Raw genomic sequence first — 26,041 nt, forward strand, 5'->3', positions numbered from 1 at the left:
CTCTTTATTCTCTTAGCTTGCTTTATTTAAAGATTCAGATTAAATATCAATTCGAAAAAAAGTAGATATCAGATTTTGAACTGCCAGCTTAAATTCTCACTGTTTTGAACATTTATTCTCTATAAATAAGAAAACAGTTCAATGAGAGAAACAATTCATGGCTATCAAATCAGTATCAAACAAACCTTTGGAACAGCATATGGAGCACATGCACCTAGGATGGCACGGACTGGATCACAGTCATGGAACAACTCTTTAGGATGGTGAAGCTCATTATCCATGCAAGAAACCACCCATGGGATATCACAGATCTTGCACAAAAATGAAGATCTGAAGGGTTTAATTTCACTGCCAGATTTAAAATTGCAGTGAACAATAGCTTTATCACTAAAATGACCATCCCAAAATTCATCAAGAATCTCCAGCATGTATTTACAGCCTTCAAGATTGCCACTAGTGGACAATAGGGATAACAACTGAATTAACTCATAAGATTCCCAATCCTTCACAACTGATCCAGGAGATATTAAGTCCCAATCTGATGACAAGCTCTGAAGAACAGTATGAGCCATATCCATAAAACTTTTATCATGTTGAACCACCTGCACAAAATCAGTGACACCAATTTCCAGGAAAAATTCCCTCCACTTCTTCAGCCCAGAAGACAGCAATCTGGAAGCTGGATGTTTCAAATATGTCTTGTCAACCTCATGCCATTTTAGATTCATACCGTTAGTCAACCTATTTATGTTCACAGGGTTCTCAAATTCCTTGCTGAAATGAACCGACACGTCAACAGGTCTTTTAAAGCCATAATTTGTTAATATAAAAGCTTTATTTCGCAAATCCAAGATAATGTGCTCCCTCTCAACATGACAACTGGGACAGCTAGATCGTAAGTGAATCATCACAAAGCAGAGGTAATCTATCATCAAATTTTTGTCTCTAGTTTTGATTCTTTCATCATATATATCTGGCAAAATATGTACCTTTATGATTTCATGTGCAGAGAGCTGTTGGACACCAATATTATGAAGCACACTAGTAATGTTTCCTACGGATGAGATACTGACAGCTGATTTAGAAAAAAGGGCGGGACTGACAAACCGAAGTTTAGCATACAATGTAGGAAAAGTTTCAAGTCCAAGCTCACCTTCAAAACCAGTGTTTATGGCATCAGAATGTAGCCAAATTGTCCCTTCATCAACAGAGCTAAAGGTACCATCTGAAAGAGGAATAAATGGAATTTTTCTAAGATTTTCTACAAGAACAGTTTCTATTTCACAATTCATTGACTTCTGTCCAGAAGAGTGGAATGAGATTGTATAGAACTCATTCAGCCAAGAGGATATCCAAGTTAGGCCCATATGTTTAAGGTCATTTTCTCTTTGACACAAAGATGATATAATTTGGACCAGAACTTCAGGACCATAGTCCTGGATACCTAATGCCCTTGCCAACGCATCAGATAGAATTATGTCCTTGTCCAAATAACCAAGACCAAGGTGTTCATGGAGCAAGGGATCAGGAAAAAGCTTACGAGCCGATTCAGTCCAGCCTCTTAGAACCTTGCAGGAGGGTACCCATTTGCTTTTGTCTCCTTCCAAAATTAAGCAGTTTGACATTCGTAACATAGAAATGATCATCCGAGGAAGCGAGGAAAAAAATCCATGCACTTCCCCAACAAGTGGAACAAAGCTCATATAAACTGAAACAGCTTTTCCCGGATTTTCCTGGAAACATGGGAGAGAACAAAACAATCTCACTACAGAAACAAACAAACTGGGATACTGTGACAGTAACCACTGATTCCACGGACTATCTACATCAACTTCTTCTCTAGATGAAGGAAGAACAAAATCGCCTTGAAGAATAAATTTTAGACCATATGTCCTTAAAGGAAGAAAAGCAAAAACAGGTTGTGGGTCCAGAAATGGTCTGTAACACCCACAATCAGTCTCCTGCAGAGTCAATGCTATTGAAATTTCTGTTACTTGCACATCACGGTGAATAATATCAGCCTGCAAATTTTGGGATGCTACAAACCATGTCATGTTTTCTCCCCCACATGAAACCTTCACAATACCATTTCCCACAATTTCTTTTCTCATAACAACAAATGAATTATTGAGCATGTTCCGAAACATAATACACCGAATCCTGTGGAGAAAGAGTAATAAAGAAGGATGAAGATCTGAAAACATGGAGACAATATTGTTCCTATCATTTCCTTCAGATGTAACCGATCTAAAAGGAAGTATAATGCAAGTGTTCCAATACTTATTATCCAGGTAACTAGTGTCTCCACCAAACAGCATTTTAAAAGATTCAACATTACAAGGAGGTACCAGAGTTGGCAAAACAAAACCTATCTGACCATCACTTATATCAAACTTGACATGAAACCCATTGGAATGAATCTCAGGAGCATCTGTAACCTGCAAAATTACCAGAAAATAACTTACAGAAGCCATAATTAAAATAATACATCTAACAAATACCTTTCAGATTAAAAGATTGCAGGAAAAAGGTTTCAAGAGAGTTGTAGATTGGCTTGCTAAACAGCAGAATGAATTAATGGAAGAAGAAAATGCAATTGAAATCCAATAATCCTATAGCAAAAATGCAAGAAAATATGTGGCTTGAACAAATATACATGAAAATTCAGACCAGGTGCCTTTATCATTGTTTGAAGGATGTTACATGAATTATTTCATCCTAGAGCCAACAATGAGATATTTTTTTAACATGGAACTCTTTCTCTTAAGAAAATGCAATTATACAAGGATTATTTGGAAATGCAGTGGAAAGGGGTTTCCTACCATGCTTAGAAATGCAGCACCGGTAAATAATGAATCAGTTGAATGAATGGTACGTTCAACCCTAATGAAAAGAAAAACATTAAGCATGTGACTGTTGGGCTTACAATCTAGAGACTATTTTTAGATTCTCGAGAATAGAACAGCTGAAATTTGGGCTACAAAGGAATTTTCATACTATGTTTGGGTATGAAAGACAAATATGGACAAGCTTAATTCTGAAAGAAGAATAAAGGTTTTTTGTCTAAATAAGCTAGCTTCTATACACTGATTTGAACAGAAGGATAGGAACCACAATACTTGTCTTGTTTAACTCCTATTGCTATCTATCCATTTCAACCAACTTTTATTCTAATCATTTAGCTCTTATTCATGCACCTTTAGATATGCTTTAGTCTAGATATTGAAACAAGGTGCCATTAGGCATTACTTGAACAGAACATATAAGCAAATAAGATGTAAATGAAATAGAACTGAAAAATAAGTTACTGTACCCGAAAAACAGATTTGAAGCCAATGCCTTTCTTCCCTATGTAGCCAGAACGTCCTTTTTTCGTCGAGCTTCCAACATCACAAAGTGCTCTGACGTTCTCAGCAGAAAAGCCTAGTTCGTTATTTAAAACGAAAATACCAGACTCTTGAAGAATAAAAGTTAGAGTCGGTTCCTCACTTTCAGAGTAAACATTGTCATCCGCATTTTGAACCTGAAGCAATATGTAATTAGTTAGATGCAGTTAAATAGTTTACCGTTTAGAAGCAGTGCTTCAGCAGAAAGTTAATAGTCCCACTTTCTCATAGAAAGAATCCCAATTTCAAAAGCAACAAAACGCGATGCGATTAACAGTTAACCATTAAAAAGAATCTGTTCAGTAAAATTCAATACTTCCTCTACGGAAAATGAGGATCCCCATTTCTATTTCCAGATGTTCCAAAATTAGTTTCCACTACTTGGAGCAAAGAAACTAAATCCTTCAATTCTTTTTACTTGGAGCAAAGAAAACCAAAACTCACTCTCTTATAATTAGCAAGGTTATAATGCTTGATAATTTTTTTCAAAGTAGACAGGTATTTGGGATGGAGTACAATCAAGCATATAGAAATTGCACTTAGAAGTATACCATACATCACATGACCCCCCCCCCCCACAAAAAAAATGATAGAAAGAAGGAAACGTGTTGTAAGAACTAAAAAGGTAAGAAGGATAAAGAAGCAAATTTTGCAAATTCAACAACTGAAAGTATTGAAGACATTAAAACTGGAAAAACACAAAAATATGTTCCAGAGTAACAAGGAAGATCACAGGAGAACATGCAAAGGTTAGCCAAGAAAAGCAACATATTATTTCCATCTACAGCAAGAAAACAACCCAATCGGTTGGCCTCATGGAAAATAATCAGGACCTTTAAGAATACAAATACACCAGATGGAATATCTTAATATAGATTTTCTCTCATTTCTAAGCATATATAGAGTAGAACTTTTCATTCTTTTTAATATAGAAATTAAGTCCAATAATCAACTATTAATCCATTTGAGCAGTCATGCTTTGCAAAATTGAAAAACAAAAATCAAACTTACAAGCTCAAGAATAAAATGCGAGTCCTGAGAATACAACTCCTGAGAAAGACAATGGAGTGCTCTCCCCAAGCGAGCATGTTGCTTCTTCAACATGCTACTCTCCACACCTGAAAGACTTGGATCCAGGCCAAACTCATCTCGCCTGATTGACTCAATAATCAGGGCTGCATCTGTCTGTTCATCGACTTCAGATGATTGTTCTCGGTTCTTATTGGCTCTTTTCTCAGCAGAAACTTCTTCACCACTAACCATGTCAGAAACTTCAGGTTCCTTGTCTGTCCTATTAGATGCTATTGATTCTTTCTCAGCATAGGAACGCTTATCTATCGCATTTTGCAAAGATTTTGATCTTGTTTTTGAGTCAGACATGCCAGTTGTCATTTCTAATACCTCATACGAAGGAAACCTGTTACTTGTATCAGTGGAGCAAAATACGTGGTAATCCTGTATCCACTCCACTATACCAAGTGAAAAGCCTAATTCATGTAGCATAAAGCGCTGACTCAGATCGTTGCATTCACTCGAAATAGCTGAGGGCCAATCTTTAATTACTGCTCGCATCCCATGAAGTAATATATCAGCCGCACAACCACGAAATTCTGAAGGTAGATAACATAGACAATCAAGGAAAAACCTTGAAACATGAGATGTGGCTTTATTCATTTTGATTGAGTTCATCTGTAATCCATTACCCAAATTGCCAATAGAAACATCTTCCAGAAACTTTGGCCTAAATGATGTTTTTCCATTCATAGTAGAATTCTGATAACCATCTACTTCAATGTTCTCAATATGGTTCTTCAAAAGGACTTCAAAAGCCATCTGTGCATGGTGTTTAAGAAGGGCTAAGGGAAGGTGCTTTATTCCTCCAGTTAGGGAACACAAAGACAGCAGCATCAAAGCTGTTTCAAAGGCAGACCCCTTAAGAGCAGCTTCCAAAAATGAATCAATAGTGGCCGAATGATTAATGCGAACAACTTTCCCATCTTTAGTCACCAAGCACAATAACTCTTTTTCATTCACTTCGTTCAACAACCACACTATAAGAGAACCAAGAGAGGGAGCAAACAAGACATCCCAGTGTGACCATGAATACAAATCTGACAGCATTGGGGCCCTAAGCAAAACAGCCATTGCATCCCTGCAAGCAGCTGATTTAATCTTCCTAACATTTTGGAAAGAAGTTTCAGATGAATAGTTCTCGCCATAGGCCAATGAATCTCCATTATGGCACATTCCCAACAATGATGCTGAAAATATAACACATTTGGAACTTGCATCATTCTTAGACTTCTCAACAACTTCAAGAAAATATTCCATAGAATCATTTTCCTTAACTTTGAAATCAATTAACGGATATTGCTTCATGAGAAGTGCCTTAACAACCTCCTTGGAAATAATTTGATTGTCCTGTAAATTATATGAAGCTTGTGCCATGAAAACAATCAACAGATGCTGGAGAAAGCAAACCTCTAAAGGAGATTTTTCACATGTTTCGTCAGCCAAGAGTTTCTGCAATTCAATAGGAAATAAAGAAGCATGTCGTTCAAGAAACATAAAAAACTCTCCAAGACCAAGGGACTTGAAGTTCTTAACATAAAATTGCTCCGCCAACCATGACTGACAGTTAAACAGCTTCCTCAACAAAACAATCTTTTGTTCTTTAAGTGATTTACCAATTTCATGATTAAGCTTAAAATAAGCATTAATTTTCTCAAGAACATCTTCCACTGTGACACCTGCAAATACAGTAAACTGCGTCAACTATATCAAATAAGGAGTGATAAATGTCTGAAGAGAAGAATCAAAGGACTGATGAAAGCAACAAACTATTTTTATATAAAACAGACTTATAAAAAGTGACTACCATATGGTTCCTGCATCAGTGAATTACCACTCAGAGTCTCAGACACAAAAATCTAAGCCTTAACAGGTCAAAAGGTACTGAATTAATAATAAACAAGGAGAAACAAAAAGGATGAAATCATACAATAACTTTTGTCCTTTTTTGGGAAATCAAATCAATAAAGCACAGACTACTTACAGTCTACGCTTGTGGGGACCAGTGCACCCTCCTTACTCGGTTCAACATCAATGCTTTTATGTTCAGAACAAGTATCAGATGTGCCGGTTAATTCAAATTTGCCGACAGCTTGAATAGTATCATAGATACTATCCCACATCCCTTTTTTGATAGACGTCACCTGTAATATTGGAAAAAAAATGAGTCAAACAGAATCTTAGATCTCAAAATAATTTGTCAAAATAAGCACACCTAACAGATGGCAATCCATTAATAGACTGGAACAGTCCTGGCACACTGAAGACGCCAGGACTATTGTGCCAACTAAGAAGCAAGGCACAGAGAAGAGACTCATACTTGGCATTTGATATAGGGTGATCTAACATAGAGAATAGTCTAATCACCATTATTAGATAAGTATGTCTAGTAATAAACAGGGAACCCTAAACAACATTTAATCTTATATCACCTAGAATGATTAGGTCACTACCTTGCAAGGTGCTTTAAATTCCATCCAAGAGGGTGGAGATGTTTTATCATGATGAAAAGTGATCTTCAAAATCATTTTAGGGCCAATTTACTATCAAGGTGGTGCCCAGAAAAAGTCAGTTCTCTCCTTTTTTTTATAAGCAAATCTCCTCTTTTTAGTTGTTTTATACAAGAAAAATTATGCAACCATCCACCATGAACATGACATTAACTAAAAATTGTACTCATTAGAACTGGTTAATACCTTATAATTTCTCATATAACAATGAATTCTTAGTTTTCAAACTGTCCAATAAAAATAGCCAATTTAGCTTCCTTCTAAATAATCTTATTCTTTATTCACTAGTGATCAAATAAACAAGGTAACTAGATTACCATGGTGATCTTAAAGTGATACCAAAGCTAAATATTTCATAGATACAAGCCATAGTAAAATCAAGGCACCCAAGAAACTGATTTATATATGAAAAAACTAAAGTATTTAGAAAATTGACAGTCTGCAGAATGTATCGTAAAGCTAAAACATTGTCATAACTAAAAGTCCCCACCCAGTTAAAATCTAGCAACGAGGACCCCACACTTCCACCACCAGCAAGAAGTTACATGTGGACAATCATTCTCTTACTCTTGCAAAACACATATACTGACCTCTTTTGCCTACAGCTCATACAATTAGAAAAATGGGCCACTTAACTGAGGCACACTTGATAACTTTTTTGGTAAAATGAAGATTATTACAGCTCAAACTAATATTTCTACCAAGAACCCTATCACTTGAGCTTGCTTGTGCAAACTACTTTCAAGGTGTACACCATAGGTATTAAAGGTAACTGCCTCACTAAAGGTGCCTCAATTGAAAGGGTTGAAGAAGCCTTTACTAAGTAGGGATGCAACTTAGCACCAAGGTAAATGTATCAACTGTACAAAAATAGATTTTTCCCAGTAAAAGGTAAGCAAGGAATCAGATTTATTTTACAATTGAAATAAACAATATTATGCAATATGAGCATGCTCTACAAGTTACCAAGTAAAAAGTTAACCAAAAAAGGATAACAATGAGAATGAGAGCAGCCTTTACTAGATTCTGCAGCAATTTGTCACAAACAAATTATTGCAATCAGCTAAGCACATTAGACTTACAGCAACATTTAGTAATCCGATAAATGGAAAAGAAGAAAGCATTGATTTCATTTTGTTCCTCTTCCGAGCTGTTGAGTGGTAAAAGCAAAGCATTCTTTGTAGAACCTATAAATAAATCCGAATTGAAAATGAATGTCATATTCAAGTGTGATTAAAAATAAAGAAGAAAAAACTCAATCTCCAAATCATACAGTTAACATTCAAAACAAGATACACAAGTACTCATGAGAATTGACAAAGCTTGGAGCACAGTGCAACTGTTGAAATTCTAAGATTATAAATCAAAATTATTAAAACTCTTGATCCTGAATTCATGTATTTAAATATATAGTTGAAATCCTAATATTATAAAGTGAAATAAGTGAGGAACTGCAAATAAGTGACAAAGTTGAAATGGATAGCAACAGTCCTCATACATGCAATTAGAAAATTCAGAGGATTGAAGTGCAAGGTATATAAATATTCTACAACAGGTATAACTTATTTTTTGATGATTTCTGAGATATAACTTGAGTGGTGGGAAATTTTTCTAATTTTAAGAGGCAAAACTAATACAGAGCATCTAAAGTTTCATGAAAAGAGAATATCAGCAAGCGAATTACATTGAGAAGACGTGAAAACTGACATGGCTAATTACAATCAGCACCACTTGCAATTCAAATCTTTGCAGCAGAGAAACATGACAATTTAAGAACAGACATGGCAAGTTCTATAGCTAGAGCCAGAAGATCAATTTAGATGATCTCCAGCAATATTTCAAGGTTGATAACAAGTCCAATTTATGCAAGGAGTGGTAGTTCAGAATAGTTATCGAACTGAAAGAGATTAAACAGAACTGGGTGAGATCTCTAATTAAAAGTCCTGGATAAAAGGACCAGTACAACACAAGTCAAGGAAACACGATAGACATGTCATCCGTGAGCTAGAGGCCCTCTTCCTTCAAACAATCACACCACTCAGTCTTTAACATCACACAGTGGTGCATGTTAAAGTACAAATTATTTTAGCCCTCCTTATCCTCCCTCTAGTGAATAGACACTATTTAAGTTTTAATCCTACCTAGCTCCTTCCATGTCCCTAAACCTATAATCCGTGTTCAATCCTAGCACACAATACATCTAGGCAGATCCTTTTGAGAGACTGCAGATCCTTTTGAGAGACTGCAGATTCCTCATGATGAGAAAGCTAATTGTATTGGGAAGGGGCAAAAATAAACCATTAAACTTTGTAGAGTGAACTAACCTCTTCCATTGTGTGCTCCCTACATGCCTCCTTCCAAGTTGTAATGAATGTCTTCATCAAGTTATCAGAAAGCAAAATATCAGCTTCATCCAAATTACTAAGCTCTTCGGCCTGATTTCCATTTTCTTTTGGAATAGCAGCTTGCTTGAGCCCATCTCTTCTGCTTAGCTTAGGTGGTCTAGAGACGGAAGGACTGGGACTATCAATTTTTCTTTTGCGTTTGTATGGTCCAGTGCAGTCATTATGCTTTGAGCTGACAGTAGTGGGAGATGGTTTATTAATTCTCTCTTTCAAGCCCAACCTTATCAACTCTTCTGTTGCAGAGGGATAAGGACAACGACTAACTCGATCAGAGCTATTAATAACTTCTGATGGCAACTCAGAGTCACTGCCTTCACCATTGCTATTCCTTTCATTTTTATGAGCACGGTCATTGGCATCTTCCTCCTCTGAGCTTGATGAATCGAATCGTATATGCTTGCCACAAGAATCCTTGTGGACTGACATAAATGATTCAACTTGTTGTGAAATGCTCATATATCGTTCTTTTAGCTTCAGCCCCTTGCAATGTTTTTTTACCTTTGGCCCCTTTGGGCATTTCTTTACCTCAAAATCTTTCCTTCTCTCAGCCATCTTGATAAAACTAGTATACATCCTATGATCAAAACAGTAACAATTTCAGTATGCTATAATATCAGATTTTTTTATCAAATTAGGATGTGATCACTGACTGTATTTATTCTTTTAATTGGTTTATGAATATGACTTTAAGAAGATGCAATAGGCAGTCAAAAGTCTACTCAAAAGGTAATATGTTCAGATGCATGGCTTTAATAGTTAATACTCAATTAAGCCTTGAAACAAAATTATAGGATATTAGATAGAAACTTGGAAAGTGCAGAGAAACAAACCATGTAACAAATAAGGATATCTTACAGAAAGTACCATAAAGTTAACCATGTAAGGTGTAACAAAATTATAAGATGTCTGATAGAGAGCACAATGAAAATAAATGATGAAAGTAACATATAAGCTTTTAACTTCACAAGAATAAACTTTGGAAAGTGTAATAGCTTCCTAGGCTATGAAGATAGACCAACTCTATTCAAGTTAAGGACTAAAAGATAAATTATTTTATACTATATTAATGAAAACTTTATCAGTGATTATCGAAAATGTGCATATAAGAAAAAACAAAGTTGCTGGACATTGTAATCTATAAAAAGCATATACTGGTTTGTGAAAAAAAAAACGATACATCCCTAAAAGAAAATACAAAGACAGAATAAGCCACAATTTTCAGAAACTGTACTATGAAGTTCTCAAGGCATTGGTTTCTGATGGTGCATCAGAATTTTCCTACTTGAAGTTAGTAAAAAGATATGGAATACATACGCCAAGCTCTGAATACGCACACCAAGCTCTTCCTTACTTGTGGCAGCTTGCTTGTCAGCAACAAAACCAAGAAATTCATCAATAAGAATTTCTTGATTATTATGACTGTCCATGTATTCATGGAGGTGAGCAATTACGTCTTCACTTGTTATTTTAAACACTTTTTTACAATTAGAGTTCAGAGAAAAGTAATGCAGAACCAGCGGATGACAAAGAAAAGGGCCCAGCTCTAGCTTCTCATACGTCCTAACACCCTCGTTCTTACATATTTCCATCTCCAGCTCATACAATGTAGTAATCTTTCGTACTCCAACAAAACATTGGATAAATGCATTTACCTAAAAATGGACAGAAAAAAGCGAGAAATTTAAAAAAAAATGAGGGAAATGCTCATCACATTTCAAACAATAATTTGGCCTTATTTGGCATCATGCATCAATAAAAAAGGGGGCAGTAGAAAATTTTAATCTGTCTGCTAAACATGAAAAGCTCCTTTTAATGTGGATAGAGATGTATGCCCTGTCTGTCCCCTTGAAAGGGGAGACTAAGAAACACTTGGGTTAACGAAGCTTGTAATTCCATGCAATTCCAACTTTCTATAGTGAAATATCAACCCGCAGAAGTTAAAAAATAAATCTTAAAATGGGGGAAATGACCAAAAAAGTAAATTGTAATACCGTTCTAGCATGACTGTTCCTTTTTTTTAGGAGAAGGGGGAGAGGTTGCCTGGAATTGAACCCAGGACCTAGCATAACTGTTATTATACAAAGAAAATCTTTTTTTTTATGAAAATACAAAGAAAATCTTTTGGTTCTTCAGAAGTACTATTTTCTTTCTGGTTCAAACATACTTTCTCTCTCTCTCTCTCTTTGAGAAGTATGATTTGAACCCTCATCTTTTAAAAACATTATCTGCAACAATACACAAAGTATCCAATTGTCCCTATTCTATCAAAGGATTTCAAATTCATATAGCCACTAAATTTGCATTGAACAAAAAAGAGTTTGCACATAAAAGACATATATAATCTATGTATTGTAAATACCCTTCCTTCAATGGTCATAAGCTTTTGAAGAGACGGAACCCCCTGCATATCCAATCCCAGCGAGCTCCAAGAGTCGGCCTGCAGTTCCACCAAGGCTGCCTGTGAAACTTTCCATGCCGTAACACTGTTTCTAGAAGCCATAAGCCCTTGCCACGCCTGGTTCACGGCCTGATTAATTCTTTCCTGAACCTCCCTAGGTACTTGGCCAGAGGTGGCGCTGCCTCTCTGGTTGTGAAGCTGGCTTTGGCTGCTTCTGGGATTATTGAACAACTGTTGTGGCGGTTGTTGGGTAGTGATGTTAGGGTTTTGCGGAAGGGAATAAGGAAAAGGGTTTTGGAAGAAGAAATTGTTGGGGTTTTGTTGCAGAGCAAAGTTTGGCTGGGTTTGGAGGAATTGGAGGACGTTGGGGTGTTGGAGAGGGAAATTCGGATTTTGAGGTCCGAATGAGGGCTGAGACGGAGGATAGCCGCCATGGGGGCGGAAGGGACGGTGGCCGCGCATATTGAAAGGTAAGAACGGAAGTAGGTTTTGGGAGCGTTTAGCAGTGTCAGCTCCGCGTTTATATTGTGATACCGGTACAATGGACGTGTGTGTGTATATATATATATTATTGGTTATATCATTAATATCATTATTTTTATTATTTGACTTCTATTATGTGATTGAATCATTAAATTTTAACGACATGATAATATGAATAAAACGATATTGTTTTAACAATGATTGTCAATGTCTATAACGATGATGTTTTAAGCACTAAAATTTAAAAGTGTATTGATTTTGTCACTAAACGTTTAAATAATTTTTTTTGTTGACAATATACTTTTTCATCGTCATCAACAATCAACCATTGTCTATCATCGATTGTCTTTCATAATAAGATTGATATTAAAACGTTCGCATTCCGTTTCTTTTTTTCTCATAGGGTTGATTTTCCAAGAAATCCACTGAAAATCGACAAAAATCATCTTAAAATATCGACGTGTTAATATTATGATCTCTTTATATGATCGTCGATGAGGTTAGTTTTGAGGTATGTTATTTTTCTTTTCGAAATAATTCTTCTCACCATATGAATTTTCGAACAAATACCCTAAATTCCTCAAATTTAAGAATGTGTCTAAACCCCTAAAAAGATAGATTTCTTTTTATTTAATTTTATCGATTTCAAGTGAGTTTCATGGGGAAACTAATCATAGAAGAATAAAGAGAAGTGAAATGTGAACATTTTGATATTGATTTTATGAGGAAATACGATTAATGAAAGGAAGAAATTGGGTGTCAGTGACTGCTGAAAAAGGTATAATACTAAAAAGTAAAATATTTAAAAGTTTAATCACAAAATAAATACATCCCTAAAGCCTATAACCTAAAATGATGTATTTTTAGACATCAATTGTTGCACCAAAATGATGTTTGTTTTTCTCATATTATCACATTATTTAAATTTTAACAGTTAAGTGGCATAAGTGACGTTAAAATGAAAGTACGTTGTTGTAATCGGAGAACTTAAATATTTAATAATATAAATGATACATCATCTAAATTTCTGTAATATCTGATGTAATTTATCCGTAAAAATGTTAAATTCTTTTATCTTAAACGAAAGAAAACCATGCTTCGATAGTTTCTTTTTTTTCTTCATGAACATGTTAACGTTCATCGAAACCGAGTTGACGTTTAGTTTTATTTTTTTATTTTTTTGAAATATCATGGTCTCTATGGTTGTTTCGAAATGAAATTATGTTTGATTTATCATTTTAGTAATGTTACTACTATAACTATTTGTTTTTATAACTTAGGAGATAGGCGTATTAAGTTGCTCAAACATCGAGAGATTGAATTTGTCTAAAAAAAACCTATCCTTACAAGCCACAATAAAACTCTTCTAAATTTAAACTTTGTCCGGTTACATGTTATGTTCTATTTTTTTTTCAGTTTGGTATTTTATCATCGTATTGTTCCTATTATTATTACGACATTGTATTGTCTCGTCACTACAACACTGCTATATGTTGTGATTTATAGTGGCGTTTTGGTCTATAAACGCCGCTAATGCTCTTGATTCTCTTATCTTTAGTGGCTTTTTATGCCACAAACGCCGCTAATGGAAATTGTTATTCTACAACATTGTATTGTCTCATTACTACAACACTATACTACTTTTTATTATTATTGTTCCTGTCAAAATAATAATTTATACGCTTACATTTACTAACAATAAATCATAAATGGATTTGTTGATAAATCGGGCAAAGTAAACGAAAGAACACAATAATTTTAACGAGGTTCGGCAATGTGCTTACGTCCTCGGTGCCTAGGCGGCGCTAGAAAATTTTTATTCAATGATAATAGGTTTAGGTTACATCTCTATTTATAATAGAAAACCCTGGTACATAATTCCAAAATTAACCCTGTACTTTACCGGTATATTTATGAGCCATACCTTACAGGATTGGTGTTCGGTAACATTTGAACGAGGAAAAACGAAGAGAACAACTGGGTTGTTTAAATGATCAAGGAAAATGTTCGTTTGGTTCTAAAAAATATTTTCTATTTTTATTTTCATAAAACAATTTTCATTTTTAATTTTTTGAAAATTAGAAAATGTGTTTGATCAATATAAATGAAAACTTAAATTCATAAAAAATAGTTAGAAAATTTTGGTATCTATTTTTTAAAATAGAGAAGAGCAAATAGTTATTAGATAATTATTATTAAAAAATTATTATTAAAAAACCATTACATAAATGTAATATGTGAGTTATGCAAATATAAAACAATAAAGTTGATAAAAATTTTATAACACAAATTATTTTTGTTTATAATAAGAGTATAATGTTTATGCATATTGGATACCAATTAAATTAAAATAATACAATTTTTTTTAAACAATAACATACATAATTGTTTATACATCCGATAAATGTAGTTGTTTGAACATAAAACCCTGAGTAACATTTATTTTTATTACTAAGACAACTTGATAGATTTCTCTAACCACATTTATATTAGTTGCTTGAACCTAAAACCCTAAGTAACATTTGTTTATATCACTAATACGGCTTAATAGATTTCTCTAACCACATTTAAAATATAGCGATACTTCCTAACTTCATAAACGTGAAGTTTAATACAGAAATTCGTCCTCAGAAAAATAATTTGTCGAACACACAAATTTAATCACATTATCACTTCTAACAACTTTCGCATCTTTATAAAATTATCTTTTAGTCGTGGCAAAATAAATTATGCATGAATTGATTCACTTCGATTTTTTGTCAACAAACATATCATACACCCTTAGAGAAATCATCGACACTAGTAAAAAGAAATACGAAGCATCATAAGAAGCACACTTAATACTAGATTAGACAATAGACGACATTCAATAGTGGAACTTTATATTATTATTTGGAGGCTATTTCAAAAAATGTATATATATTAAAAAAATTATAATTTAATATATATATATATATATATATATATATATATATATATATATATATATATGTGTGTGTGTGTGTGTGTGTTATAACTACAACAAAATAGGTTTTAAGTGGCCCTTTTTTAGTCCTATAGCGGCGTTTTTAAACGCCACTAAAAATTCTACCGGCGCTAGTAAGAGCGCCGCTAAAATGAATGCCGCAAAAGTTAGCAGCATTTGTGAACCTAAAACTATACAAAATGTCTAGTTATTTAGTGGTTTTTGTGAGAACAAACACCGTTATATGTTGTGATTTATAGTGGCGTTTTGGTCGACAAACGCCGCTAATGCACGTCTTTAGTGGTGTTTTTTGCCTCAAACGCCGCTAATGGAAACTGTTATTCTCTTGGTTTTACGGATGAGTTTAAACCTTGGGCCTTATGGCATTATTTAAAGAGCTGGTAATGGCAGTTGTTATTCTGCAGTAACCAGAAGCCTAGTTCTCTCAAGAAACATTCTTTTCGAAGCTAGAGAATATGAAGGTGAGTAGTTTATTAAAGGAAACAATTTATCACCATCCATCGTGCATGATATCTTTAAAGAATATTACGTTCAAATCTAAAAAACTAAACTTTCATAGCTTTAAAGAATATTACTACATTTCATTTAGTTAGAGTCATTTAAACTAGTATCAACAAACAAAGAGAAATAGAAGTAACTATCCTTTGACGACCTTGTAACCACATCATGAACAACATGGATATGCTTTCTTTTCCCAATTTCACCTTTGTGCTCCATGTAGTTGCTGAGAAAATCCAGGAAGAAGCTTTCTCAGCAATGACTTGAACCGATTACTTCAAAATCCTAGCAGTCCAAGTGCCTCACCTAGAGCCCAAGTTAGAACAGTAAATTATTGTCTGCTACAATGCAATCTTATAAGCCTAAATTTAATTTGATATAAAATACTTCTAAAACTTATCCCATATGATCATTGTTTTCTTAAGCCTTCTCAACAATGACTTTAATGGAGCCAAACACTTCCAATGCGTTTAACCTTGTTGGGTACAATTTCAAATCTGCAATCAAACGTTATGATCAACAAGGAAATAAAATATTTCACAAGTCAAACTAAAACAGACAACAATTATAATTTACCTCTTTTTCTGACCAAGGTAAGTTCGTAAAAGCTAAAATAATAGAGCAGAGGTAAGCGAAATAACAAACAAGAAAAGTTGCGTACATAGGTGTTTAGTTGTCTGATAAAGCTCGAGAAGTTGTTGTGCTTAAAATACTTGGGCAAAAAATCCAGAGAGAACTCTGGCGGGTTCTAAATTACGAAGCTATTGTTGGTTGAGCTCCAAGAAACGACGGCATCGGTGGCGGGATCATCCACCATATCGTAAGTCTTTCTCAAGAAACTGCAATTTTGCAAGGGTGGAGAAAAGAATAATGACAGAACAAGTACCTGAACAACAAAAATTGTTAAGAGGCAGAGGAGGAGAATTTGTGGCAGCACCTGCTGCAAATGCTTGAGCAAGTCTCTCAAACTCATTGGTTACTTGTGCATTGTCAATCCCAACTGAACAAATCTATGCAATCAGTATATGACAAATAAGTTAGCAGATACTTAGTATATTGTTCATTTTAAACCCATCCATGAAAGAAACTTAGTCTAGCCAAACAACTGAAAAGATAATGGCAGCTTAAGGGGAAAATTCTTCAATCTTAATCAACATTTCCATGCTTATTTAACTTTATAAAAATATTATGCTAAAAATATAACTTGAAAGATGAGAATAGAACTATCAGAATAGACACAAACCTGAACAATGAGCATGACCTCTGAAATATCGGCCTCAAAATTTTTGTCTGCAACCTTCCCAACCGATCTTCCTTCTCTGACCTTGTAGATTGAATATAATTTGAACATAAGATTAAACAAGACTTTACCAGCAATTTGATTTAGTGTATTGGAACAAAAGACAATAATAATGCTAGTATCAACAATAGATCAGTGGACATGATATGCTCAAAGCCATTGCATAAAAGAAGATACAGTTAACTGACGCCAAAATCCTGGATTTTTAAATCTGTTCCAAATTGGTAAGCTTGAATGCTGCAAAAATTCCTGCAAGATTGAAGTATATGTGCAAGCAATTTTTGAAACATTTGGGCAGTCCGTAGGTTCTTCAACAGCTTTCACACCCTCCCTGAAAGGATTCTCGTCTTTAAAATCACAATCCAGTTCAAAAGAAGTTCCCAAGCAGGTTAAAAGTCTTTACCTAAAATTTCCCATCATGAACCCCACAGTCAGTTTACCCTGTCGAGAATATCCAACAGAAAACTCAAACTTGTTGCCGTATCCATGTACAGCTGGAGATTCAATTATACCTTCAAGTTCACATGGAAGACCACCTATACAAATGGAGATTTTAAAAAATAATCATTTCAAGAAATTACGAAGTACCATCTAATTGCAAATTCAAATTACTATACTTTAAATACAAATTCAATGAGAGGATTAGTTTTCGTGTTAAAAGTGAAAGTAAACCTCAAAAGTGAAACACCGCTAGGTCAAGCTTTGCGTGCATTTCTAGTCTGCCAAAGAATAAATAACACTGAGTCAAATATAATTAATAATGAAAATCATCATAGCTAAAAACAGAACAAAGGAAAAAGTGTTTCTAACAAGTTTTTTTAGCATTTGCATGACAAAATTCTTCTTCTGCTCCAACTGGTCAATATAAGGCATCTGAGCAAGTGGGGTGACTGCATCGCGTACGCTTTTCACCTTTGAGGTTTAATCATTATATGCAGAACCATCATCATTTGGCACACCATCTCTCTTGGAAATGTGGCACTAAACAACATTGTTTAGAAACCCTAGATTTAACCAATAGCTTCTACCAAGGTCGAAATATTAAAAAATTGGAGCTTCTACCGCTAAAACCGTCGCTACAAACCTGTTGGATCTGAAACTTCTCAAACTGCTTCTCTAAGGAAGGAGAGGTTAGGGGCGAGTCGAAATCACCTCCGGCCATGGAAGTCAAACAAAGAGCAATTTTGAGAGGGGAACGAGATAAAAAGGCTTCTGGAAACGGCCGAGGGAAGCGAAGAATTGAAGCGACGGAAACATAGAGAAGGAAGCGAGCAAAAAGAGGAAATGAAGGGTATAAAACGCCGCTATAGTACTACTTTATTGTGGTGTTTGTTGAAAAACGTCACTATAGATGAACCATATTGGGGCATTTGTATAAAAACACCACTAAAATACTACTATATTGCGGCGTTTGTTGAAAAACGCAGCTAAAGTTACCATTTTGTGGCGTTTAGAATGTAAACGACGTTATATGTTTAAAATTAGTGGTGTTTACTCTCAAAACATCACTAAAAATTCCGTAACAGTTTTGCTGTAGTGTTATTTTTTTAAAATATTAGGAGGGACATGGCCCCACTAATCTCTTACAGGTTTCGCCACGACATTAGTCCTTAGGATGTTTGATGATGAGCATGTATGATGTATCTTTGTAATCTTATTGAAATGAGATAGGGAACTAGATGAACTATCTTAGGATAGGTGTATGAGAATTGATTGCTAAAATTGAGATTTCCTGAATCACACTTAACACTAAACTATATTGGATGACCTTAACAAATTTTAAATATTTTGAACCAAACACTCCAAACATTGCCACCAATAAAAAAATTCAAGACAATAATAGTTGGTAAATCATCAATAATAAAAAAGAGTAAATTATGCGTTTAGTACCTAACCTATTAATTTCGGGTTGTTTTAGTACCTAAACTTTTAATATTTTCAAAATCATACCTAAAGTTAAGTTTTTGTTTCGTTTTAGTATCTTGCCGTTAAAAACCATTAGTTTTTGTTTCATTTTAGTATCCACATTCAAACTTCAGCGTTATGTTTTACAAATATTGAAAGTTTAGGTACTAAATGCGTTAAGTTTTCAACAGCAGTGTACTAAAATGAAATGAAAACTAAGCATTAGGTATGGTTTTGAAAAAAAATTAAAAGTTTATATATTGAAATAGACCAAAACTGATAGTTTAGGTATCAAATATATAATTTACCCTAAAAAGAATTGCCATAAAATTAGAATTGTGGAGTAGGTCAGCATCACTTTATATACATTGTATATTGGAAGCTTGCAGGGCCAGAGCTATGTATAGTCTTAAGGGGTTGTCTGCCTCCAATATTTTTATCATTAAAAAATATAAGGAGATAAATATTTATTTAAACCTTTAAATCTTGATTTATTTTTATTTTTTTCATCCATTTCTTATTGTTAATTATATTTTGCCACTATTTTAATATTAAATTTTATTAACATAAGCATCAAGTCGTTGTAGTGCAGTAGTAAATATACCCGTTTGTCTTGGGGGTGACCTAGGTTTGATCCCCGGCAACGGTGTTTGATTTTTCCAGTTATTATGCTACCGTTTTAATTTTTAGGGTTTAACTCTGTTTTAGTCCCTATATTTTACTGATGTTTGAAACAATTTAATTCCCCTCTTTCTACTATATTATTAGTAAGCACAGATCCAAATTGACAACAATAATAAATAAAGATGGTATTGACATAAACTTACTGACAATGTTACAGAATTAGACATTACTTTTTTCAATTAAATTTGAAAGATTAAATCTTAAACATAACATAATAGAGGGAGTAAGACCAAATTAGGCCTGTACCTTATTATCGGATCCCTGCTAGCCAAAATCAAACTTTGAGAGCAATAACCTCATTGGGTTGAAGGACTAAGGTAATTGTTTGATATTTCAAAATTCTCTTTCTAGTACATGAATATTTCACAAATCATGTCTGTCGTAACCGTCATTCGAGTGGGCCCGAAATCGGGTTTTGACTTAATTTTGATGTGTTAGAGCCTCCACCGATCATGTAAAATTAGGTTGATCGGAAATCTTAATTTATCATTTACCTTATCTGCGTTTTACCAAAAATTAATCGGATCCGGGAGTCGATTACAGTCAAGGAAGGATTAACACCCTTGTACTGCCCTTTCGGTACCAATTTAATTTCTCGATCGTCTTAATCGCGAAAATTAAAAGTTAAATTAAAATTTAAAATTCAATTCGAATTACTTACATTTGATCGATTAAAATCATTCCTAAAAGAGTCAAAAAATGTTAAAAAATAAAATAAGATAAAGAAAATTGCAAAGAGTTAATGTTAGGGTTAGAAAAAAGCAAATAAAAAATTTAAAATTAAATAAATAAACGAAAATTTAAATTAAAAGGATTAAATTGGGAATAATTAAAAATAAAGGATCAAATTGAATTTAATGAAAGTTGCAAGGGAAAAATAAAAGTTAGAGGGAGTTAATTGCATAAATATAAAAAGATAAACATGGACTAAATTGAATTAATTCAAAATTTTAGGAAAATTTACAATAGGTGACCAAAATGAATTATGCATCAAAATATCAGGGACTGCAGAAGTAATTAGACTATTTCATAATTACAAGATGGTCTCCCTATAAATAGCCCAAAAAATCAGGAAAAAAAATTCATTTTAACAATTCTTTAAAAAACACTCCCCTTTTAAAAACACTCTCCCCTCTCTCCTCTTTTAAACCATCTGGCCAATGATTAATTACCCCCTCCCGGTGATCAACCGTCGCCGCTCCAGCCACCGCCGGTGGCCTAAAATTTAAAACCTACACCCTTTCGAACCCTTTCAACACCCCAAGGCCAAAATTGATCCCCAAACCTCCAATAAACCTTAATCGACGTAGATCTAAAAAATATCTCGGCTTTACATTTGTTCGTCGGTGGCTTTTCGTTTTCCCGACTTTCTTTCCGTCTCCTAGCATGACCGAAGATGAAGCATTTTTTTATAATTTTATTGCGATAAACCGAATGGTTTTTTGGCTTGAATGTTTCATTTTTTTGTGTTTTCGATGTTTCGACGCTTTTTGATTTCTCTTGCTTGATGTGTTTTTTGTGGCTTCTTGTTGTTCGATGTTCTTCATGGTTTCTCTCCTGTGTTTTTCATATCGATTGTGCAGGTATTTATAGAGCCCCCATTAGGGCTATTTTTGATTGCTTTGGGGGTCGTTCTCCCCGTTCTCGATTTACTCGGGCTAGTGGAGGTTGTTGTCGGACGAAGGATTTGGGATGGTTTAGTCCCGAATCGGGCTTTATTTTGCTGGGATTTGGGTGTTTTGAGATCCCAAAAATCTCGGCCGGTTGGTCACCGGAAACTGGCACGGGAATCTCGGGTTAAGGCTTCTAGCGTGTAGTTCTCACGCGCCCTCTCGTGCGGTGCCAATGTTAGGGTTCAAACCCTAGTTGCCTTCGATCTGGGCCATCGATCCTTGTCCTGATCTAACGGTTGTAATGTGTGCGGCACCAATGCTAAAGACGAAACCCTAGTCGGTTTGGGTTGGGTTAGGCCTGCCTACTCGGTTGGGCTCCTTGCCAGACCTTTGTTGGACTCCTCACTTGGACCTGAAAAATAATTAAATAAAATAAAATAAATAAATAAAGATAAAAATAGAAAATAAAAATAAAAATAGAAAATAAAATATATGTATTAAAACTATATAATATATAATATATTTCACAAACAATATAATATATTTTCAAACATCATATATTTTATACGTTTTCAAAAACCGTTTTTTAAAACCATATATATGTTTTCAAAATCTTTTTGTTAACTACATATTATATGTTTTCCAAAATATGTTTTCAAAAACCATTTTTAAAACTATATATTATGTGTTTAAAAACATGTTTTTTAAAACTATACTATATTTTCAAAAACTATATATATTATATATTTGAAATTATTATATTCATATATACCATATAATGTAAAAAGACCCGGATGAAAATGAGTGTCTACAATGTCGACATTTGAATGAGACATTGAGCTATATCTTTAATTGGGTCTACCACAAATGAATACTTAAAAAAATGAAATTTTTATTTAACCTAGATGAAATTCATGGCAAAATAAAGAAACCAAGTGTTGTCATAAACATATATCCTAAAATTATGTTCCAAAAATATAACTAAAAGATGAATACTTAAACTTGTTATACGTTCGAGCGATAGAGGAATGTTTGAAACTCGCTATGCACGAGAAAAGAACGGTATCGATGAACACACTCATCGCCCGAACCAAAAGTCCGCGACGAGATCAACAACTGAATTTGATATTTGACGATGTAAGACTCCTAGCATAAGATCTTACCGAAGACAATGCTGTCCAATGTGTCATAGGGCTCCAAAACACTGCAATCAAGAACCAAAATCTTCAGCATACTGGAAGGGTTGTACGTCAAATTATCAATGGTGAAAGCAAGGAGTCATATCGTCGAGCAATGCTTGCAACTCTCGGGGATGAGTATTAACGAGTTACTTAAAAGCAATCAGTTTGTTTTCGTGGGCACGTGGCGAAAGATCGATACGGAAACTCCGTAATTCAAAACAGCTTTGAAAGAGAGTAAGAAACTCACTAAGGAGATGGGAAGGCATATTCTGAAATTGTTAAAGTCTGCGGTAAACAAGCTCCACATCTTCAATTATTTTTCATGCTGTAATCTTTTTGTGGTTTTGTTGTCAAATGCCGTGAATTTTTCATATATAATATAGTTTTAATGAATAATATTTGATAATATACATAACCCTTGTTAACATATAATTTATATTGTGAATAGTTTACAAAATATTCACTTGGGCAACAATCAATTTAATACCTTTGGCAAGTAAATTCCTTCAAAAATAACCTCAATTATCCAGAATCTAAGTACTCAAACCAGTAAGAACAATCAATTGAGAAAAGAATAAAGAAATAATTTTTCCCTGGGAAAATATAATTTCATGGTATATGGGGTAAATTTGTTGTTTTACACTCACCTATTGCTTTCATGTATTTTCTGTCTCCATTCACCGGAGTTGCCGTGCAGACTTTAACCCCCCGGGGCACCCCTGCGTGTCGCTAAGAATCGGAACATCGTCACTCAATTTTTTTCATAGAATAAAATGTATGCCTCACAGAGAAGAACTTCTTCGATTGATTCTTGGCGAACATGTTGGTCACTCGCGTAGTACCATTGAGAACTGACAGGCTCGGTATCGGTCCCTTTCCTCTTCTCTCCCCCTCTCACATATGCAATGTAGTGACCCCCTCTCATTGTTCCCTAATGCTCCACGACCCCGACCAGACTGTAAATGCAATCATCTGCATCTTTGCACCTGCACATTTTAAACATGAAGTTATTCTTTCTCTTGTTCTTGGTAAAGTGTATCGTTCGCATAGCCTCGAATTTAACTGACAATGTGTTCAGATCATTTCACAATCTGCTGTAAAAACTGAAATAAACTACAGCCAAAATGATCATTTCAAAAGATCATCATTAGAGTTCAACGATTTCATGGCATTTGAAAGACAGTGGAATTATGTTACTCTGAGTCTTTATTTTCCCTAGACTATTCATGTACGACACCCATGTCCAATGACGATCCTCCAAATACATGGAAATACTTCAAAAAAGCACTGACCCCTCGCAGTCTGAGCATAAATAGAATTAAAGAACTGGATGCATATATGATGTAAAATCTAGAACAAAACTTGGATGCATATATGCAAAATCAAGTGAAAGGTACAAGGATATCGTGTAAAATCTCCAACAAAACTTGGTATACCATGCACGTTGAAAGTGATCCCTGGCTCAATAAAGACATCATGCCTTCCACATTGTTTGACTTCTTGCCCTAAAACAAGCTAATTTCAAAAGGATGCATTTGCAAGCACCCGAATAAGCCTATCCTTCCTTCAAAAAAAAAAAGAAAAAGAATGAGCCTATCCATATCTTCAAAGTTGAACTTGTGTAATTAACTTAGATTATGAATGGCGATTGTCTAAAGTAAAAAGTATTCGGAAAAAGAGCAGAGAGGTTGCTTGAAATTTGCACTCTTTCATAGAAAGAAAAACGATGATAGGATATCATGTAGTAATGTTGCATTTGACTTGTCTACTCCGACTCGAGGCTAAGAGTGTATTAAGCTTACATATCCGGTATGGAGATCCTCAATTTGTTTAAATCATTTATTAGAAGAATCATATCCTCATAAGTCATATCTATGTCTGAAAAGAAGACCTAAATCTCCAGAAAACATGTACACAGCATATACACACGTGAAAGTGCTATCATACAAACAGGAAGAAATCGAAACAACAAAAAGAAGGGTGACTGAGAGATTCATACCCAGAAATAGCTTTGTATGTTTGTGTCTATATATGCCTCTGTGTGTGTAGGGAGAGAGAAGCACACAGTATATCATGTGACAAACACGTAGAAGACGAAAAGAAGAAGAAGCATTCTGTACATGTTTCCCCAAAGAATTTAAATATGGAAGACTTCCGGAAAAATCACCCTACTTGGTGTAGGTCCCCTGATTTCTTTCTTTTAGAACTTCATCTAAAAACAAAAGCTCTCAATGTTCTAAAAGAGTTTAGATCATCTCAGAGACATAATTAGAAGCTAAATCATTATGTCTTGCATCCACGATACAGGTGAAAGCGCAATTATAACAAACAATGTTCAATGGTAAAAGGATAGAGCTTTAATGAAATAAAAAAAAAAATCCATTCAGGAATTGATGTCAAAATAGGATATTACATTCTTTATCCTTCTCTTGGTCAAACTATCCTATTGTATTACCAGAACTCCCTCTTTTAACCAACTTTTGGTCTGATTCCTAAGATACTATTAAAATTGTGTTCCAGCATCTTAAACATAAGAATAAGTTGCACCATTTCTACACAGGGCTGCTATATGTAATTTCCAGAAAACGATGTTAACAAACAGGAAACACATTGATCGAGTGGTGGTTTAATGTAACCCACATATCTAAACAGAATGAGGCAACTAAAAACAAAAGGAATAAAAGAGATCATTAAAAAATTAGAATAAGCCTAAGCTAGACATATTGTGAGAGGTACCTGGGATCAACATATGGTCTAAGATTGATTGTTTCTCTGAAATTGACATGACCATTCAATTTACTTAAGCGACCACGAACATCTTGACAAAATCTCTTCAAGTGAATAGTCAGAATAGGCGGTGCCTTATTTACGAGGACCCTCTTCGTAGAATTTCTCTTAACCTTCACATCTTCGGAGTCTATCTCTTCATCATCACTTTCCCCAGATTGACAGTTTTCGGTCATATATGAATTTCTCTGCTGGAAGTTCACATTACTACTACAATTTTCAACATTGCAATGTTCAATAGGTCGGATACCCCCAGATTGTTCTTGAGCATTAGATTTTGAGCAGACTGAAGAGTTTGATTTCAACAGATTAGCATCTTCTAATACAAGAGAATTTAGCTCGCTTGTTTGACCAATTTCAACTTTTATACCATTTTGACTCTCATTCTGTAAAACCAAACTATCACCAGAACTATTGATATTGCCATTACTAACGGTTCTAACTTCATTAGGACATTGGAGTTCCTTATCTAAACTAGATGGTTCATAGATGGTGCATATTGGCCTTATCCAAACATCTTCTTAACTCTTTTCCCCATCATGAGTTCCTAAAAATCCATATCCTAGTGACCATGAACACCTTAAATCCCCAATCACTGAAACAATCAAATAAGCAGGGAAAAGAAGAAAGAAAAACAATCTACACTATAGTGCTCATGTACATATCTGGTGAGGATTAAAATTTATGAAGAACGTCCATAAAAAAAACTAGAGAAAATAACCTCAGTGACCAAAAATCTCAAATAATATACGATTTTGACCAACTTTTTTTTGGATTTGCGAAAATGACCAACAAAATCACAATGCGATCTCTAATTCGCATTGAGATCTCCAC

General features: G+C 34.4%; 2 protein-coding genes and 1 long non-coding RNA gene across 4 annotated transcripts in view; all 3 read right to left on the bottom strand.

The window, feature by feature from the left end:
• The window catches only part of LOC120147102 (protein NO VEIN-like), a 39,637-nt gene extending 27,341 nt beyond the window's left edge, over positions 1-12,296 (bottom strand). For both annotated transcript variants that reach the window (XR_005518264.1, XM_039160556.1), the window contains exons 1-8: positions 11,732-12,296; positions 10,687-11,024; positions 9,292-9,946; positions 8,050-8,154; positions 6,442-6,601; positions 4,398-6,136; positions 3,314-3,523; positions 186-2,438 (exon numbers count right to left, since the gene is read on the bottom strand). Coding sequence is in view for 1 of the 2 variants with exons in the window: in XM_039160556.1 (XP_039016487.1) it covers positions 186-2,438; positions 3,314-3,523; positions 4,398-6,136; positions 6,442-6,601; positions 8,050-8,154; positions 9,292-9,946; positions 10,687-11,024; positions 11,732-12,232 (5,961 nt within the window). In the remaining variant the exon portion in view is untranslated. The remainder of the gene's footprint in view (positions 1-185; positions 2,439-3,313; positions 3,524-4,397; positions 6,137-6,441; positions 6,602-8,049; positions 8,155-9,291; positions 9,947-10,686; positions 11,025-11,731) is intronic.
• A 4,274-nt stretch (positions 12,297-16,570) lies between these two features.
• LOC120146414 lies at positions 16,571-17,338 on the bottom strand. Its single transcript, XR_005518219.1, has 3 exons — positions 17,215-17,338; positions 16,981-17,061; positions 16,571-16,747 (listed from the first exon to the last, which is right to left on the bottom strand). It is a non-coding gene; the product is annotated as an uncharacterized LOC120146414 (long non-coding RNA).
• Positions 17,339-23,306: 5,968 nt separating this feature from the next.
• Positions 23,307-25,704, bottom strand: LOC120145957 (ubiquitin carboxyl-terminal hydrolase 2-like; the record flags this gene model as incomplete). The annotated part of the gene is made up of 2 exons (XM_039159647.1): positions 23,307-23,406; positions 25,157-25,704. Coding segments are annotated over 2 exons (603 nt in total), but the record flags the coding sequence as incomplete, so codon positions are not given.
• Between the last annotated feature and the right edge of the window lie 337 nt (positions 25,705-26,041).

The sequence above is a fragment of the Hibiscus syriacus genome, unplaced genomic scaffold (genome assembly GCF_006381635.1).
Source record: "Hibiscus syriacus cultivar Baekdansim isolate YM2019G1 unplaced genomic scaffold, ASM638163v2 tig00002511_pilon, whole genome shotgun sequence".
NCBI lineage: Eukaryota > Viridiplantae > Streptophyta > Magnoliopsida > Malvales > Malvaceae > Hibiscus > Hibiscus syriacus.